We start from the raw sequence: 17,300 nt of genomic DNA, 5'->3' as shown, positions 1-17,300 counted from the left end.
ATATTTTGCATTTTGGCCTTGGACTCGGCGAGTTGAAGGACCAACTCGCCGAGTAGAAGCGGGATGAGACGCGGGGCGTAAGCAGTGGACTCGACGAGTCGGGTCCTGAACTCGGCGAGTAGGCCCTGTCCGGACAAAAACCCTAACCCGAGGGTTTGCACCCTATTTAAACACCTTAACTCGGCCTCCTTCGTCCCATTTGCTCCCAGAAGACCCCCATAGCAAACCCTAGCCGTTATTGAAACAAATCTAAGGCATTTGAAGTGATTTTGGTGCTTTTGTGGTCCAAGGAAGGAAGGAAAAGCTTGAAGGATCAAGAGGAGGCTAGAAGGATCCGATTTTGAGCATCATTTGCAGTCTACAGAAGGTATAAAGTCTATACCTTGTTTGTTCTTTTGTTAGATCCCATTTTGTGTAATTCTAGGGCTTTTCTAAGCCATTTTGGTCACCAACCATGATTGCAAGCATGGTTAGGAGTTGATGTTTCAGATCTAGGTCCTTAGAGAGGTTTCAAGGCAGAAAGGAGTGGCTTTTACACTCAAAGAAGGCGTCATGCATTGTAAGAGCTTGTTTTAGGACCTTTTGAGCTCAAAGTCCCATGCATGCACGTAAAGTTTGTAACTTTACATGCTAGATTGATTGTAGAAGCATAGATCTATCTTTTGATCAAGGGTTGTACGTCTGAAATCAAAGATTTAGTGAGAGCATGTGATCGACTCAACGAGTCCATTCTTGGACTCGGCGAGTCCAAGGTTTTGTCCCATATCAGTTGTGGGTCGATAGGACCCAGTTGAGTGTGGCAAGGTTTTAGGGAGTCCCGAGGAGTGACCCAACGTTCTGGACTAAGCTAATGTTCGGGAAATTCATGGGACTCGGCAAGTGCATGAGCAGACTCAGTGAGTCCAAGGCAATCTTCTTAAGGATGAAGATGAACTCGACGAGTTGTTCATACAACTCGGCGAGTCAAGGACAGGACATGTGTATCAGTTGAAAATGAACTTGACGAGTTGTTCATACAACTCAGCGAGTCGGATGAAGATTCAGTCGATATTCAATTAGAAGGAAAACTCGTCGAGTCATCGCCTAACTCGACGAGTAGAGACGGGTATAAGGAGAATGAAAGGATAGGGACTCGGCGAGTTGGCAAGCCAACTCGGTGAGTCAGGTCAACTGGAAGTTGACTTTGACTTTGACTTTGACTTGGTCAGGGGTAAAATGATCATTTTACCCTAAGAGTAGATACCGATTCTGACTAAGTGTTTTGTGGGAATTATAGTCTGAGGATTTCCGGAGCAGCAGCGACAGCAGTTAGAGGATTCCCGCAAAGATCAGCAGCTACTACGAGGTGAGTTACATTCCGGTAGCGGTGGGTCTACGACTACAATGCCGGCCCACCAGTAGGAGTTGTATGTTAGATAATTGTCTTTGTGATATCATCTAGGTTTGCTATTACCTGATATGTTGTATGTTGGCATGATATGTTATATGCGATAGTAGTAGAGTTCGGTTGTTAGGACCGAAGGGTAGGTCAGGCACCCCAGATATGTCTGACAGTATGCGATTATATGTTTATATGCTGGCATAATATGTTATATGTGATAGCGATAGTAGGAGGGGAATAGTCCCCAAGTTCGATTGTTAGGACCGAATGGTAGTTCAGACACCCCACATATGTCTGATAAAATGTTTATGTTATGATATATGTGATAGTAGCTGTAGGGGGTGGAATAGTCCCCGAGAGTCGGTTGTTAAGACCGACGGGTAGGTCAGCACCCCAGAACAGCTTGACACGGGTAGGTCAGCACCCCAGAATGGTCGTACCGGGTAGGTCGGGCGCCCTAGAATTGTCTGGCAGTATGTATGTTATGTGATTGTATGGTATGTGGTACGATGGGGGAACTCACTATGCTTCGTGCTTACAGTTTACAGTTTTGATTTCAGGTACCTCTCATCAAAGGGGAAGGAGCTGGCACGGTAGCGGCACATCATACACACATGTTGTTTTCCGCACTATGAAATTATTCTGGGATTTGTACTCTGACATTATAGTTGATTTCATGTTTTAGTTTGCAGACACGAAATATGTTTTAAGAAATGATATGATCGAATGTTGTTTATTTACAAATGTTTTGCAAAATGTTTAATTAAAAATGAAATTTTTGGACTTGAAAATTGGGTCGTTACAAATATTATACTAGATTAAAAAAAAAATATTTATTAATATTATTGATTTGGTTCGGTTAATAGTGGTTCGGTTTTGGATTAAAACCATAACCGAACCATATGTATTTGGTTAATCAAAATTAGAAACCGCACCATATATTTTAGTAATGATTTGGTTATATTGGTGAATTTGGTTATGATTCGGTTTTTTGATCGATATTCTCACCCCTATTAAAAATGATGGTTAAAAGATAGAAGGGTTAAGTTGGATAATAAAAAAAATAGAAAAAATAATCATTTTAATTTAAAAATGGACGAAAATCAAAACAAAATTAAACCATTGATATGGTTAACGTTTTAATTGAAAAAAAAATGAAGTTATTCAAGAAAACCACGTACCAAGATGGACCATTTTTGTAATTTACTCTTATATACGTATTTAATAAGACAAAGAAAAATCAAGAGAATATAGCATCATTTTAATATTATATATTTCAGTTCTCATGCGTAGAACAAATATAATATTTGGAAGGTTTCTCTTGAAACATTTAAAAAGCAAGTTTGAACCAGAAACACTCATCAGTTGAGCTGCTCCCTCTTCATCCAACCCCCTTCCTTTTTCCATTATTATCCCTTCATAAACACCGAACAAAACAAACACACAAGCACTTCCCCATTAAGATGTTCGTCCTCCAAGCTTGCATATATTCCTTTAATAACCCCAATGTCCCTCACCACAGCTTAAAATAAACTTAACTCTCTTCCTTAGGTCTATGGATTTTGGGGTTTTAGATGGGTTGGTATCTTCAGATAACCACAACAAAAACACTCTGATCTCCTGTGGCGATTTGGATCTTAAACCAAAATGGTTCGGATCTGGAGGCGGATTTGGTAAACAGGAAAGCCCTATTTCTGCTCTTGCTACTGGTACTCGTGAAGATGAATGGAGAGACTTAAAAATGGCGAAGATTGGTGAAGATGATATTTCAAGGAGATCTAATGGTGCCCAGAATATGCTTAGCTTTTCTTCACCAAACACACAGACTGTCACATTTCCTTACTACGCGAGACATAATACGGGTACAAACAGTTCTTTCTTTTTTTTCCCTGTTTCCTTTACATGCACAAAACCGTCTTTTTGTTGGTCGTTTTCGTGTTTGTGGTCAGAAATTCGTTCTTCTCAATCATTGATTATACGCCAATTTTGTTGACGTTTTTGGGGATTTATGAGATGGGTTTTTGAAATGGTTAATACTTCATGTCTTTTCGAGATGAACATATAAAAATTTGGAAGATTTTTTCTTTCTTGATTTGAAAAAAAAAAGGAATTTTTACCCCATGATTGTCTGTTTTGCCCATAAATGTTCCAGACAAGTTCTTAAACTCTTTAATAGTTTCCCTTTCTTTTTCAGAATCATACATAAATATCTCTCTCGCTCTCTCTCAGAAATCTTTAGAATTTATTTTCTGGAATAATTTTGGAAAAATAAAAACTATTTAAATCAGTTTCAGGTTATGGCGCTGGAGCTGGAGCTGGAGGGCCTTTCACACCATCACAATGGATGGAGTTAGAACACCAAGCTTTGATCTACAAATACATCACCGCCAACGCTGCGATTCCTTCTAATCTCCTTATTCCGATCAGAAAAGCCCTTGAATCCGCTGCTTTTTCTGCTTATTCAGGCGCACATCTCCGACAGAATTCTTGTAATCTTACTAAATCTCTTAATCCCTGTCTTTATTTCCGGATTTGAACTTCGATTTGGGTGTTTTCAAGATGGATAAACAAGTTAATTTTTTGATTTTAAGCAGTTGGATGGGGTGCGTTGCATCTAGGTTTCTGCAACAGCTCCGATCCGGAGCCAGGGAGGTGCCGGAGGACAGACGGGAAGAAGTGGCGGTGCGCCAAAGACGCCGTTGTTGACCAAAAGTATTGCGAGCGTCACATGAACAGAGGCCGACACCGTTCAAGAAAGCCTGTGGAAGGTCAAACTTGCAAGCTAACCACTAGCACCGCCGTCCTCCGCCACACCAGCTCACAGCCTGTTACACCCAATCCGGCGGCAACATCTTCTGAAGATAACATGTAAGTATTCATACACTTCATGATTGTTTTTTTTTTGGGTAAAAAAAGTCGATGCTTTAAAGTCAACATTACAAAACTGGAATTATAGCATAATAGTTAATAGATTCCCTCCATGGTCAAGTACCACTTTTTTGGGTTATTTGGATGCTCCCCACTTCGCAAGCAAACCTTTTGCATAGGATTCAAAAAAGTTATACAATATGACATGAGAAAAGAAGATTATGTGTTTGTGATGCATTGGACTTATGTGTTTGTCATGCATTGGACTGAAAGTCATTAGACAAAATTCTTTCCTAGATAAAAGGATGGGACATATACGGGTAAAGACATGAATGTCCTTATTATCTTCGATCAAATATATAAAAAATAGCTATAGAAAACTTTTCAAGTCAATAAAATTCTGAATTTGTGATTCTTGTATAGGAGTGTGGTAAACAAGGCAAGTTTTGAAGCAACCGTTGTTCCAATGTCATCTCCAACATCGGTTGACCTAAAAAAGAATCAATTTTCGATAGGTGGAACAGAATTTGGGTTCGTTTGCTCCGACTCCTTGCTTAACCCGATGCACAAAAGTGATCTAAAATCCCAAAATCCACTTCATCAGTTCATGGAAGATTCCAACCAAGGGCAACTCTCTATATCCGTTTCGACAAACTCGGATGGCTTTGTCTCCTCGACAACATCCCCAACCAGTCATTCTCTACTAAGAATGGGGTTGGGGATGGGTAAGATGACGACCAACGCACAACATGATGTCTCCTGGGAGACATCAATGGGCGGGCCCTTGGGCGAAGTGTTAAACACTTCGCCTGTTGGCCCTAAACTCGATGACGGAGGGTTGGGAACCACCATCGGGTTAGGGCACTTGTTGTAAACATAAATCTTGATATTTTACATGTTGTATCTTAGTTAACTTTTATGATGAAAGAAAGACCGAAAGATATTGGATTTTGAATGCATGTGAGGATGAAGTAAGCATCAATTATGGATGCAATATTTGGTTGGTGGGAAGCATGTTTGTTGTTAGGTTGTTATAACTTCTGATGGCAAATTGTGGGGCTCAAACCTTGAGTCTCTCAATGCCAGCTGCCCTTTCCAAGGATAAGATTTCAACCACTTAGTTTATTCTTTTAAATGTTTCTTTTCTGTTGCGTGTAGGTGTGATATTTTTAGTAAATTTTATTTATTAAAAATCATAAAAATTAAAAAATCAGAAAAGTTAATTTTATAGATATTGCGTAGGATTTTCTTTTGTCTGTTTTTTTTCACCCAATCTCCTGATTTAACATTTACAGTTTCTTGTAACTGTATTATTAAATATAAATAAATATAAATTATGACATAGGCTCCTAGTGTTAATATGATATAGGGTTCTCTTAATTAACATATACAATTTTCTTTTAGGCTGAACTGTGTAGTGTCGGACTGCCGGTGGCACCATACCAGGTGATTGTGATATTTTTGTCATTTTTACCGCTTTCAATTGAGTTTAGGATGTAGTGTTTATTGATCACCGCCGGCAAAGAGGGAGGGAAAGAGAGATTTTGAACGGTGAAGGAAGAAAGAGATAACAGTAAACTTTCATCGCCGGCAAAAACAGAAACACGGTGCAGTGTTTCCTGCTGGTAATAGTGTCCACGCAGGTTCACCATGGTAAAACTTGGATAACACCATGCAACCTTAAGGATTCTAGTGTTCATGAAAAACCTAATTATATTAAAATTAAGGATATCAACCATAATGATAAACTCTTAAGAAAATTACAAATATAACCTAAACCATTAAATACTTTGTAAGAAATAGCAAAAAAAAAAATAAAACCCAAATTACAAAAATAGCCATCAAAATTGCAAATGGATTAAGCCCATCTGCAATTTCACGAAGCCATATGCGAACGTATAAGTTGCTAAAGTACATCCGTGCTTTAGCGACTTATACGTTTGCAGATTATAATTTTTTATTTATTTATGTTTATTTTGATTACGAAATTGATAGAGTTTGATTATAAAACAACCATATTACATATAGTCTTGTAAAAAATTATCACTTTTGTTGTTATTTCTTTGGAAAATCTGTTTAAAATCTCTCTAATAGAATAAATGAATATTTCCTTTGTTAAATCGTCCATAGTGTGTCCAGAAAGAGAGAAAGTTCTCTAACGACTGAAACAAAAAAAAATTATGTTTTTATACCTGCGAAAAAGATGAAATAGCAGATGTACTAGTCCATTAGCGATTTGTACGTTCGTAGATGGCTCTGTCAAATCGCAGATGGAATTATTCCATCTGCGATTTTGCAGGCTATTTTTGTAATTAGCTTTTTTTTTCCCTACAAAGTAATTAACGGTTTTGGCTGTATTTTTAATTTTCTAACTCTTTGGGAATGATTTTTAAAATACATTTTTTATATGAAAAAGAAAAATCTAAATTAAAGTCCTTACATTCATTATGTCCTCATATTCACTAAAGTCCTTATATTTTTTTTATCTAATTAATTCACGAATACCAGAAATTGTATTCAATTAAGTCCCGAATACATAGAACTTTATTCACTTTAATCATTTTTATTTGGTCAACAGGTTAAACACTTTCAAAATTTACACTTTTGGCATAGATTTTAAATTTTATTACAAATTTGATCTAACATTTACATTTTTTGCTAAGATTTCAATATTTTCTTACTAATTCATCGTAAATTTAGTATTTTTACATGTTTTTTTTTCAAAATTTAGTTTAGAAATGTTTTTTCTTTTGCTTTATAAAATAAAATTTATACAAAAAAAATTATTTTCACATAAAAAACATTCTTTTCTCTATATAAAAACCTTTTTTTAAAAGATTTTTTGTTAAAAAAAAATCTTACGTGACAAATATGTTAAAATATTAAGAGAAAACGTAAGAAAAATATATTTTTAAGAATCTTTTGTATATCGACATGTTCTTTCTTGTGTTTTTTTTTTTTACTTTATAAAATCATATTTATACAAAAAATATATTTTCACATAAAACACTTTTTTTTTCTCTATATAAAAACCTTTTTATAAAATATTTTTTGTTAAAAAAATTCTTATGTGGAAAATATGTTAAATTATTAAGAAAAATATATTTCTAAGAATCATTTATATCGACGTGTTCTTTCTTATGTTTCTTCTTAGTATTTTAACATACTTTTCACAAATAGGAATTTTTTTTAACAAAAAATCTTAAAAAAGGTTTTTATATAGAGAAAAGAAGGTTTTTTTTTATGTGAAAAAATATATATATATTTTTTATCTAAATATGATTTTATAAAGGAAAAAAAATGCTAAACTAAATTTTGAAAAAAAAAAGATATGTAAAAATATTAAATTTATGATGAATTCGTAAGAAAATTTTGAAATCTATATCAAAAGTGTAAATTTTGGATCAAATTTGTAATAAAATTTAAAATCTGTGCCAAAAGTATAAATTTTGAAAGTGGTTGACCTGTTAACCAGGTAAAAAGAGTCAAAGTGAATATTAGGTCAAAATGTGGGGACTTTATCAGAAAACAATAATATATGGAGTTAATTGAATATATGGTCAAAATGTAGGGACTTTATTATAGATTTCCCAATGAAAATGTCACACCCCAAAACCGAGAACGGCGGAAACGTTCTGGGGCGGAGGACTTCATGTAATGTATCACAACAATGTAAAGTAGTAAACAAGCAACAAAATCATCCATTGCATTAATAGTATAACTTTAGTTACAAGTGTATTCTTTCACATTATAAGACAACATAATGAATAATCAAAATAAAAGACGAGTTTGAACTGCTCCGTCTTCACAACACCTGGTCGTCGTACCTATCTATTTGTGACCTGAGAATACAAGTTATTTTGAAAGCGAGCATAAGCCAAAAAGCTGGTGAATTCATAAGTATTAATGTGTCTTTGATTTGTAAAACTTGTAATGAAAGACTTGACATTGTTCTGAAAGAAAGTTCGTATAAGTGTGGAAATGTTTGTAAGTAAGTGAAAGCGTTTGATAAACCCTAGAAATCCCTTTGATTCCTATTAGTATAGATGCAATCTTCTACCAAATACCTAACTGTTTTGAAAGTAGCCTTCTACTAAGACTCGACTGTTTTGAAAGTAGTCTTCTACCAAGACCCGACTGTTTTGAAAGTAGTGTTCTACCAAGACCCGACTGTTTTGAAAGTAGTCTTCTACCAAGACTCGACTGTTTCGAAAGTAGCCTTCTACCAAGACCTAACTGTACAATTATTATTATAAATATAAGAAATTGTATCCTTTGGAACTAGGATACACAAATATGATTCACCTCATCGGTTATGTGAACGACTCACAAGGTAAAGGTAATAATAATATAAATAACTTAAGTATTATCCTTTTGTACTAGGATAACTAACAGTGTTAATTGAAGACATATGTAGATGTACATTTACCTCTGTAGCTAACAGTTGGGTGTAGGAATAGTTAGTTCCTTAAAGTATACCTATAATGGTATCAGCCGTAGACATCCGTAGATGTACATTTACCTCTGTAGCTAACATCGGTGATAGGAATGGTTAGTCCCACAAAGTATCCTTTGGTACTAGGATATTAAGTCTAATCTATCTCGTCGATTATGTGATTGTATCACAAAATAAAGATAAGAAGGAGAATTATATAACAGTATCTATACAAATAATATGTAATAGTAACTCATCATATATTATCTATGTAAAAGTATCCATGTAAGAGTATCTATGTAAACGTACTCATGTAAGCGTATCTATGTGAACGTACTCATGTAAACGTACTCATGTAAGCGTATCTATGTAAACGTACTCATGTAACATGTAATGTACTAGTATAGACTCATGAGTGAACTGACTCTGGTGTGATTCCTTGTACTTGGAATGGTAAGTGGTATCTCTTAACTATACCTATAATAGTTACTAACCATGTACGTGTATAACCTGAAGTATGCCTTTGCTACCCAAAGGTACTGAATTGAATGAGGAAAACTTTTATGTCTACATATGTACACATGATATACAACTAATATTTAGACGAAATTCGGACGGATAACCGATACCCCATAGCCACATCCCAACGAGGAAAAGGAAATAGAGTGAGTTAACCTTCCTAAGTCCTTTAAGCATTACTTATATAACTATACATATATGGGCATGCAATTGACAATATAAAAGCATATAAAGAGCTTTATAAAACCTTTGAAAAAGATTAATACCTAAGAAAAGATCGACTCGATGTCAGTTTATAAAACGGTTTGAATGTATTTGTTTGATAAAAACAGTTTAAGTATAAAGGAACCTTTGTTTGAAACACAAACGTAACAGGGTTTGAAATGAACATACAGTGTTTAATAAACAGTTTAATAAAGTGTTTTAAACACCTAAAACGTTTAAGATAAACATTTGAAGAAATCTGATTGGTAAAACAGTTAACGTATAGTAAATCCATTTGCATGTAAATTATTAATCACATGTGATTGATATAATAACTAAACATGATTCAACTTGTATCCCCCCATAAAGCATTTATAAACATTTAAAAGGTTAATTCAAGGGGTATGAACTCACCTGTAGTGAGTGAATCAGAAGGAAGCGTCGGACAAGTGCTTGGTGTCAAGTGAAGACTTAGACACACACAATGATCCTAATTACATATGAAGACATATGTATATAAACAATTAGTGATTATAACACTAGTTAAACATGTATAAACATCTTATTGCAAGGAAAACACTTTGGTCAAGTGCTAGGAGGCTATCGGGTTGCAACAAAGGAGTGCAAAGCCTCATACGGGAGTTTATGGTCCAATGACCATCTTCATTGGAGTTTACGGCCTAGGGGAGTTTACCCCTGGTCGTAAACTCTCAATTGGTCACCAAAAGGGGCTTAAAACTCTAAGGGCTTAAGTGGTTAAGTGCTCCAAAGTTTTAAGCAAGTGTTTGGGTGGGTTTAAGGTCCTAAAATGACCTTGTTTGGTGTTCACGGCCCTGGGACCACTCCCCCATGAGTTTATGGCCGTAAACTCACGGTAAGGAGTACCATTTCGTAAATTATGGTCCTTAGGTCAATGGTGTAAGGTTCTATAAATAAAGCTTACTAAGGTGTTAGGGTGTCATTTGCACCCTTAAAGGGGTTTACGACCCAAGAACATGCCTTGGCCGTAAACTCCTTGAATCCCATGATTTCTTATGTTTTCTAAGCTCTAAATATGATAGACTTAGTGTACAATGAGTTGGATCAAGAGTACTTACGATCTACGAGCTCGAGTGGTCGGTTTTGGCCAAGAACACTAGTGTGTGGTCTTGGTGAAACTTGAAAATCTACAAAATGGAATGATTTCACGGATGAAATCATGTAAGATTACTAGTTTATGCAAGATATGAACTAGTTAAGACAATAAGCTTACGAGTTTTGAAGATCGGGATGATACTTGAGAGGATTTGGGCCAAATGGAAGGAAGGAATGAACAAATGGCCACATCTTCATCACATAAGCAAGAGTTTACAGCCCACATGGAGTTTACGGCCGTAAACTCCCATGTGTTGGCCGTTAACTCCTTGCATGAGTGTTTGAGGTCATTTCTTTGAGCTAAAACTTCAGCCGATTAACCCCGACACTTATTCCTTAAGTGTACAAGGCTCAAAATGCTCAAATAAACTTCCAATTGTTCTAAAAGATAACAACAATGAGTTTGACTTTCATAGAAGTGTTAGATTGAACTGGATGGAAATTTCGGGTTGTCACATAATTAGAATTTAGGTAAAGGAGTAGGCATGAATAATCGAGCAAGGAGGTGGGAAAACTTCCTAATCGAGTTGTTCTCGTGCTCATAAGTGAATTCGGGTCCTCGGTTGGTATCCCAACGAACCTTCACTAATGGGAGGCGGCATTGCTTCGTCCGCTTGACCACTCGGTGGAGGGTAACTACGGTTCTTCCACGAAGGCGAGGATCTCGTTGATCTCGATCTTGTCGAGTGGGCTTACGAGAGTCCTGACGGAAAGGTACATTTTCAAGTTTGAGACGTGAAGGGTAAAATGTACGTTACTGAGTTTGTAAATCTCGGAGGTCCTAACTATTTTGGGTTTAGCTTACCACGCTTCCCGAAGCGTATCAAGCTTTCCCAGAGTGAGATTTCCAAAAGGATTTGGCCTCTCACTTGAAATTCCAAGGTTTTCTTCCTCTTGCTTGTCTTCCTAGTCAGGGGCCACTCCCTTCTGAGTCAAAGTCATAAGAGGTTTCACAATCCGCGAGGAGTTCTGAATGAACTCTCGACAGTAGGTCAACGAGACCTAGAATTTGGCGAAATCTCTTCGGTGTCTTCGGTGTTGACAAATTCTCAACGGTTTTGATTATTGGAAGGGTCCTCAAAATTCCCACATTGCTAATAGAGTGCTTCGGGAATTCGACTATTCAAATCTAAAACTCGTATTTAGAGAACTTCGCATAAAGCTTCTTTGATCGTAATGTTTCCAGGGTTTGTTGTAGATGCTCTTTATGATTTCCTTCTTACTACGAGAGTAGATAAGTAAGTCATTTATAAGGATAATGACGAACTGATCCAAGTAAGAAAGGCGTACCCTATTCATTTAGTTCATGAATACTATGGGTGTATTGGTCCTATCCGAGGGGTATCACTATGGGCTCGTAGTGTCCGTATCGAGTTTGGAAGATTCTCCTCAGAACATCCTTCACTAATACTCGCAACTGGTGATATTCAGATCTTAGGTCCATTTCTGAAAGGTACATCGTTCCTTGCGGTTGGTCAACTGATTCATCTATGCGATGCAGAGAGTAATGATTTCTAATGGGAATCCCGTTGAGGTCTCTGAAGATGAGGTACTTCTGGCATGAGTACTTCGGAGTCTGAAATGACGGCTTCGATAGCAAGACGTTTTCGGAGAAGGAGATGTACGCACGAAACTGGTATTGTGTGGATCGATTTGACTCAAGATGTATGATAATGTCGGACTTACTTAGAAGTAAATGACATTAGATTTGAACATAAAAGTGTTACACTAAAACACAATGGTGCAACTTTTAACAGGGTTACAGTACTTTAGAGTAACTATAGGAATACTGCTGTGAATAAAGTATACTACAAAAGACAAGTATAAGCAGCATGAGGGTCCCTTAACCAACGGGATCTCGCAAAAGATAAGACTCGAGTTGCACTAGTTTTAAACATGTTTTAAAAACATACAAAATACTGACGATTTGGAGTGAACCTATACTATAGTAGGGTCCTTCGTTGCCTCTTTTCATTCTGAGGTCAAACTCCTCCTGTCCCATCGTCGTTCTGCTCTGATGGGCAGTCCCTCTTGAAGTGTCCCATTACGCCACATAGATGGAATATACAAGAGGTTTCGACATTGGTGGTTGAAGTAATGTGTTGGCTCCGAATCCTGCAGCAGCGGGTAGTATGCCCGTCCTTGTTGCAGTTAAAGCAGTACGGTAGATGACATCTTCCTAGATGATGGAAGCTGCACTTATTGCACTTCGGTAAGTTTCCAGCATACTGTTTGGCTGGGTTAGGGGCAATTGGGATACCCGAAGGGATGGTAGTAGGAGGTACAGATGTCGTGGCTGTGAAGGTCGTTATCGGTGGTTGTTTCTTGTTCGCCCCTCGAAGCGATTTGTCCTTAGATTTAGCCCAAAACTTCCATTTGTTACTCTTGGTCTTGGAACTCAGGGTGTCATGGTAGTTTGTTGCTCTTTGAGGTACTTGATTGTTACCCGGATTGGGATTGTTGTTAACAATCCCGCTAACATTCGCGTTGTTAGCGTTAAGGTGGGTCAGAATAGCTGACACGGCAGCCGAGACTGCAGCTTGAAAGGTAGCTGCATCAATCTGAATAGTTGGTGTTTGGTTGATGGGTTGATCGTTTTTCTTTGGCGACATGGTTCTGTTTCACGGAGAGAAAATGAATTTGTGAGTGAGCATGGTTGAACCTAGACGTAGTTCGACCGTTTATGTAAAGAATAGAAGTATGTTATCGTGGGTTCGACCTACATCCCTATGATGCAGTACAAGCAAAGAGTGAAAGTAAGTTCGTACAATGGTCTCAAGACGTTTGTCGTTCAAGCCGAGGTATCATTAGTTGGTGAATAAGATGATCCGACCACTAAAAGAGACTTGGAAATGTCTCCGGAGTTAAATTACTATAGTCCAATGAATTGACTAAAGCATGTTTCAGATAGACTCCAATGAAAGTATGATGAGAGTATTTGAACAAAGAGTGACACGGAAGATAGCCGGCTGTCGATATCATCGATGTTTAAGATGTAATAAGTTCAGGAAAATTTGACCTTGTAGAAGGTCTTACATCATATCCAGAGTAGCAAAAGTTTTTGGCCGCATAAAGGCCTAACTATAAGTACCTACAATACAAGGCAGTTTCATAGAAAATGCCACATAGGACATAGACAGGAACACGGTTCTTTAAAACAAGAAAGAAAGTAAGGTATCTCCTACTGGTGACGATCATCCCTCTGGTGAACTGTTAGCTCAGCCAGTTGACATTCCATATCAAGCAAGTGTCTTTTGTACACCCTCTGGCGTACTTGGAGTTCTATGACTTCGGCTCGTGATTCAACCAGTGCTTGAAGTAAGGTTTCATGGTCTCTTTTAGATCTCTCACGAGCATCTTCCAGACGAATGGTGCGAAGGGTATGCATTCTCGCATTGTCGACAACTTCTGTGATTTGATGTAGGGCTGTCCTGCCTTGAATCTCATTTCGGGCCACTCTATGGACCAGGATTGGCAAGATTCTGTCTGCTGAGCCCCCATTGCTCAGGTCATAAAAGCTTCGGTCTCCATTAAATGGCATGGGTTGGTCCTGTCCTTGGCTCCATGTTTCCAAGCATTCTACCCAAGTAGGTGTCGGGCCATGAAAAGCCGGACGAGGGCTAGGATTTGGAAAGGGAGCTGCCTGGGGTAGGTTCTCAACCTCGGGTTCGGAGTTGTCATCATCCGCGAGGTCTTCAGCGTGGTGATCATTCAAAGGAATCGGATGATCATTCTCTGGTTCTTCTCCAAACCATCCAGCAATGACTTCGTTCGGAAGGTACGTGTTGCCGTGGGGATGGAGTCCAGCCATGTTATCTATGCGAGAATTGGGGTAATGAATTAATTATTAGACGGACTATCTAGATAATTATTAGAAAATCCTCATTAGTTACATCACTATTTGTAAAGTGCATACCAGTTATATGTAATCAACACAAGATAGGCCTTCGAATAAGTGACCTTAACTCTAAATCCACAAGGAATAGTGGTAAAGCAAAAATTTCATAGATTCTAAGTCTATAACATCCTAGTTACATATAGCCTTAGTGTATCCACTTAGCAACTATCAACTTAGTAATGAAGATCCTTTTTAGTTCTCAAGTAAGTAATTATAGTAACACAAAACACCCCTATGGTATTTTAGACTTAGGTTATGTTATAATGTTCTCATTGTAGTGGTGTTGGTAAGTTTTTAGACTTGTTGCCATATCACAACCATTCTTGGGCATATGCTAATCACTCCTCGGACAAGCATAGTTAATCAGGCTATGCCACTCCCAAGACTGACCATACATCCCCGAGCTTCCCTGTGATATTCAACAATCGTAATACTTTTGTTCTTGTCATTGTGACACGGATTTTAGTATGAATGCAGGCACGCATACTTACTTAAATAATTTAGTTTTTAAAAGTATAAACTCTTAGACAGAGTGTTTTAATCCCAATGTATTTATAGTTAGTATATCTTTTATGGGTTGATATACTATATTCACTATAAACAATGCTCTGATACCAATCTGTCACACCCCAAACCGAGAACGGCGGAAACGTTCTGGGGCGGAGGACGTCATGTAATGTATCACGACAATGTAAAGTAGTAAACAAGCAACAACATCATCCATTGCATTAATAGTATAATTTTAATTACAGGTGTGTTCTTTCACAGTATAAGACAACATAATGAATAATCAAAATAAAAGACGAGTCTGAACTGCCCCGTCTTCACAAAACCTGGTCGTCGTACCTGTCTATTTGTGACCTGAGAATACAAGTTATTTTGACAACGAGTATCAGCCAAAAAGCTGGTGAATTCATAAGTATTAATGTGTCTTTGATTTGTAAAACTTGTAATGAAAGACTTGACATTGTTCTGAAAGAAAGTTCGTATAAGTGTGGAAATTTTTGTAAGTAAGTGAAAGCGTTTGATAAACCCTAGAAATCCTTATGATTCCTATTAGTATAGATGAAATCTTCTACCAAGACCTAACTGTTTTGAAAGTAGCCTTCTACCAAGACCCGACTGTTTTGAAAGTAGTCTTCTACCAAGACCCGACTGTTTTGAAAGTAGTCTTCTACCAAGACCCGACTGTTTCGAAAGTAGCCTTCTACCAAGACCTAACTGTACAATTATTATTATAAATATAAGAAATTGTATCCCTTGGAACTAGGATACCCAAATATGATTCACCTCATCGGTTATGTGAATGACTCACAAGGTAAAGGTAATAATAATATAAATAACTTAAGTACTATCCTTTTATACTAGGATAACTAATAGTGTTAACTGAAGACATCCGTAGATGTACATTTACCTTTGTAGCAAACAACTGGGTGTAGGAATAGTTAGTCCCTTAAATTATACCTATAATGGTATCAACCGTAGACATTCGTAGATGTGCGTTTACCTCTGTAGCTAACAACGATGATAGGAATGGTTAGTCCCACAAAGTATCCTTTGGTACTAGGATATTAAGTCTAATCTATCTCGTCGATTATGTGATTGTATCATAAAATAAAGATAAGAAGGATAATTATATAACAGTATCTATACATATAATACATAATAGTAACTCATCATATATAATCTATGTAAAAGTATCCATGTAAGAGTATCTATGTAACCGTACTCATGTAAGCGTATCTATGTGAACGCACTCATGTAAGCGTATATATGTAAACGTACTCATGTAAACGTATCTATGTAAACATACTCATGTAAACGTACTCATGTAAGCGTATCTATGTAAACGTACTCATGTAACATGTAATGTACTAGTATAGACTCATGAGTGAACTGACTCTGGTGTGATTCCTTGTACTTGGAATGGTAAGTGGTATCTCTTAACTATACCTATAATAGTTACTAACCATGTACGTGTATAACCTGAAGTATGCCTTTGCTACCCAAAGGTACTGAATTGAATGAGGAAAACTTTTATGTCTACATATGTACACATGATATACAACTAATATTTAGACGAAATTCGGACGGATAACCGATACCCCATAGCCACATCCCAACGAGGAAAAGGAAATAGAGTGAGTTAACCTTCCTAAGTCCTTTAAGCATTACTTATATAACTATACATATATGGGCATGCAATTGACAATATAAAAGCATATAAGGAGCTTTATAAAACCTTTGAAAAAGATTAATACCTAAGAAAAGATCGACTCGATGTCAGTTTATAAAACGGTTTGAATGTATTTGTTTGATAAAAACAGTTTAAGTATAAAGGAACCTTTGTTTGAAACACAAACGTAACAGGGTTTGAAATGAACATACAGTGTTTAATAAACAGTTTAATAAAGTGTTTTAAACACCTAAAACGTTTAAGATAAACATTTGAAGAAATCTGATTGGTAAAACAGTTAACGTATAGTAAATCCATTTGCATGTAAATTATTAATCACATGTGATTGATATAATAACTAAACATGATTCAACTTGTATCCCCCCATAAAGCATTTATAAACATTTAAAAACATTTAAAAGGTTGATTCAAGATGTATGAACTCACCTGTAGTGAGTGAATCGGAAGGAAGCGTCGTACAAGTGCTTGGTGTCAAGTGAAGACTTAGACATACACAATGATCCTAATTACATATGAAGACATATGTATATAAATAATTAGTGATTATAACACTAATTAAACATGTATAAACATTCTATTGCGAGGAAAACACTTTGGTCAAGTGCTAGGAGACTATCGGGTTGCAACAAAGGAGTGCAAAGCCTCATACGAGAGTTTATGGTCC

General features: G+C 36.8%; 1 protein-coding gene across 4 annotated transcripts; it reads left to right on the top strand.

The window, feature by feature from the left end:
- The first annotated feature begins 2,693 nt into the window (after positions 1–2,693).
- Positions 2,694–5,260, top strand: LOC111905649 (growth-regulating factor 1). 4 transcript variants are annotated; one of them, XM_023901341.3, is made up of 4 exons: positions 2,694–3,243; positions 3,676–3,870; positions 3,976–4,249; positions 4,673–5,260. In XM_023901341.3, the coding sequence occupies exons 1-4, from the start codon at positions 2,937–2,939 to the stop codon at positions 5,121–5,123; spliced, it is 1,227 nt and encodes a 408-aa protein (XP_023757109.1). In that variant the 5' UTR covers positions 2,694–2,936; the 3' UTR covers positions 5,124–5,260. The 4 variants fall into 4 exon arrangements, with proteins under 4 accessions (XP_023757109.1, XP_023757108.1, XP_023757107.1 ...); XM_023901340.3 differs by having other exon boundaries at positions 3,973–4,249; XM_023901339.3 differs by having other exon boundaries at positions 2,695–3,243; positions 3,670–3,870.
- The last annotated feature ends 12,040 nt before the right edge of the window (positions 5,261–17,300 follow it).

The sequence above is a fragment of the Lactuca sativa genome, chromosome 9 (genome assembly GCF_002870075.4).
Source record: "Lactuca sativa cultivar Salinas chromosome 9, Lsat_Salinas_v11, whole genome shotgun sequence".
NCBI classification, from domain to species: domain Eukaryota; kingdom Viridiplantae; phylum Streptophyta; class Magnoliopsida; order Asterales; family Asteraceae; genus Lactuca; species Lactuca sativa.
This window is presented reverse-complemented; position numbering and strand designations above follow the sequence as displayed.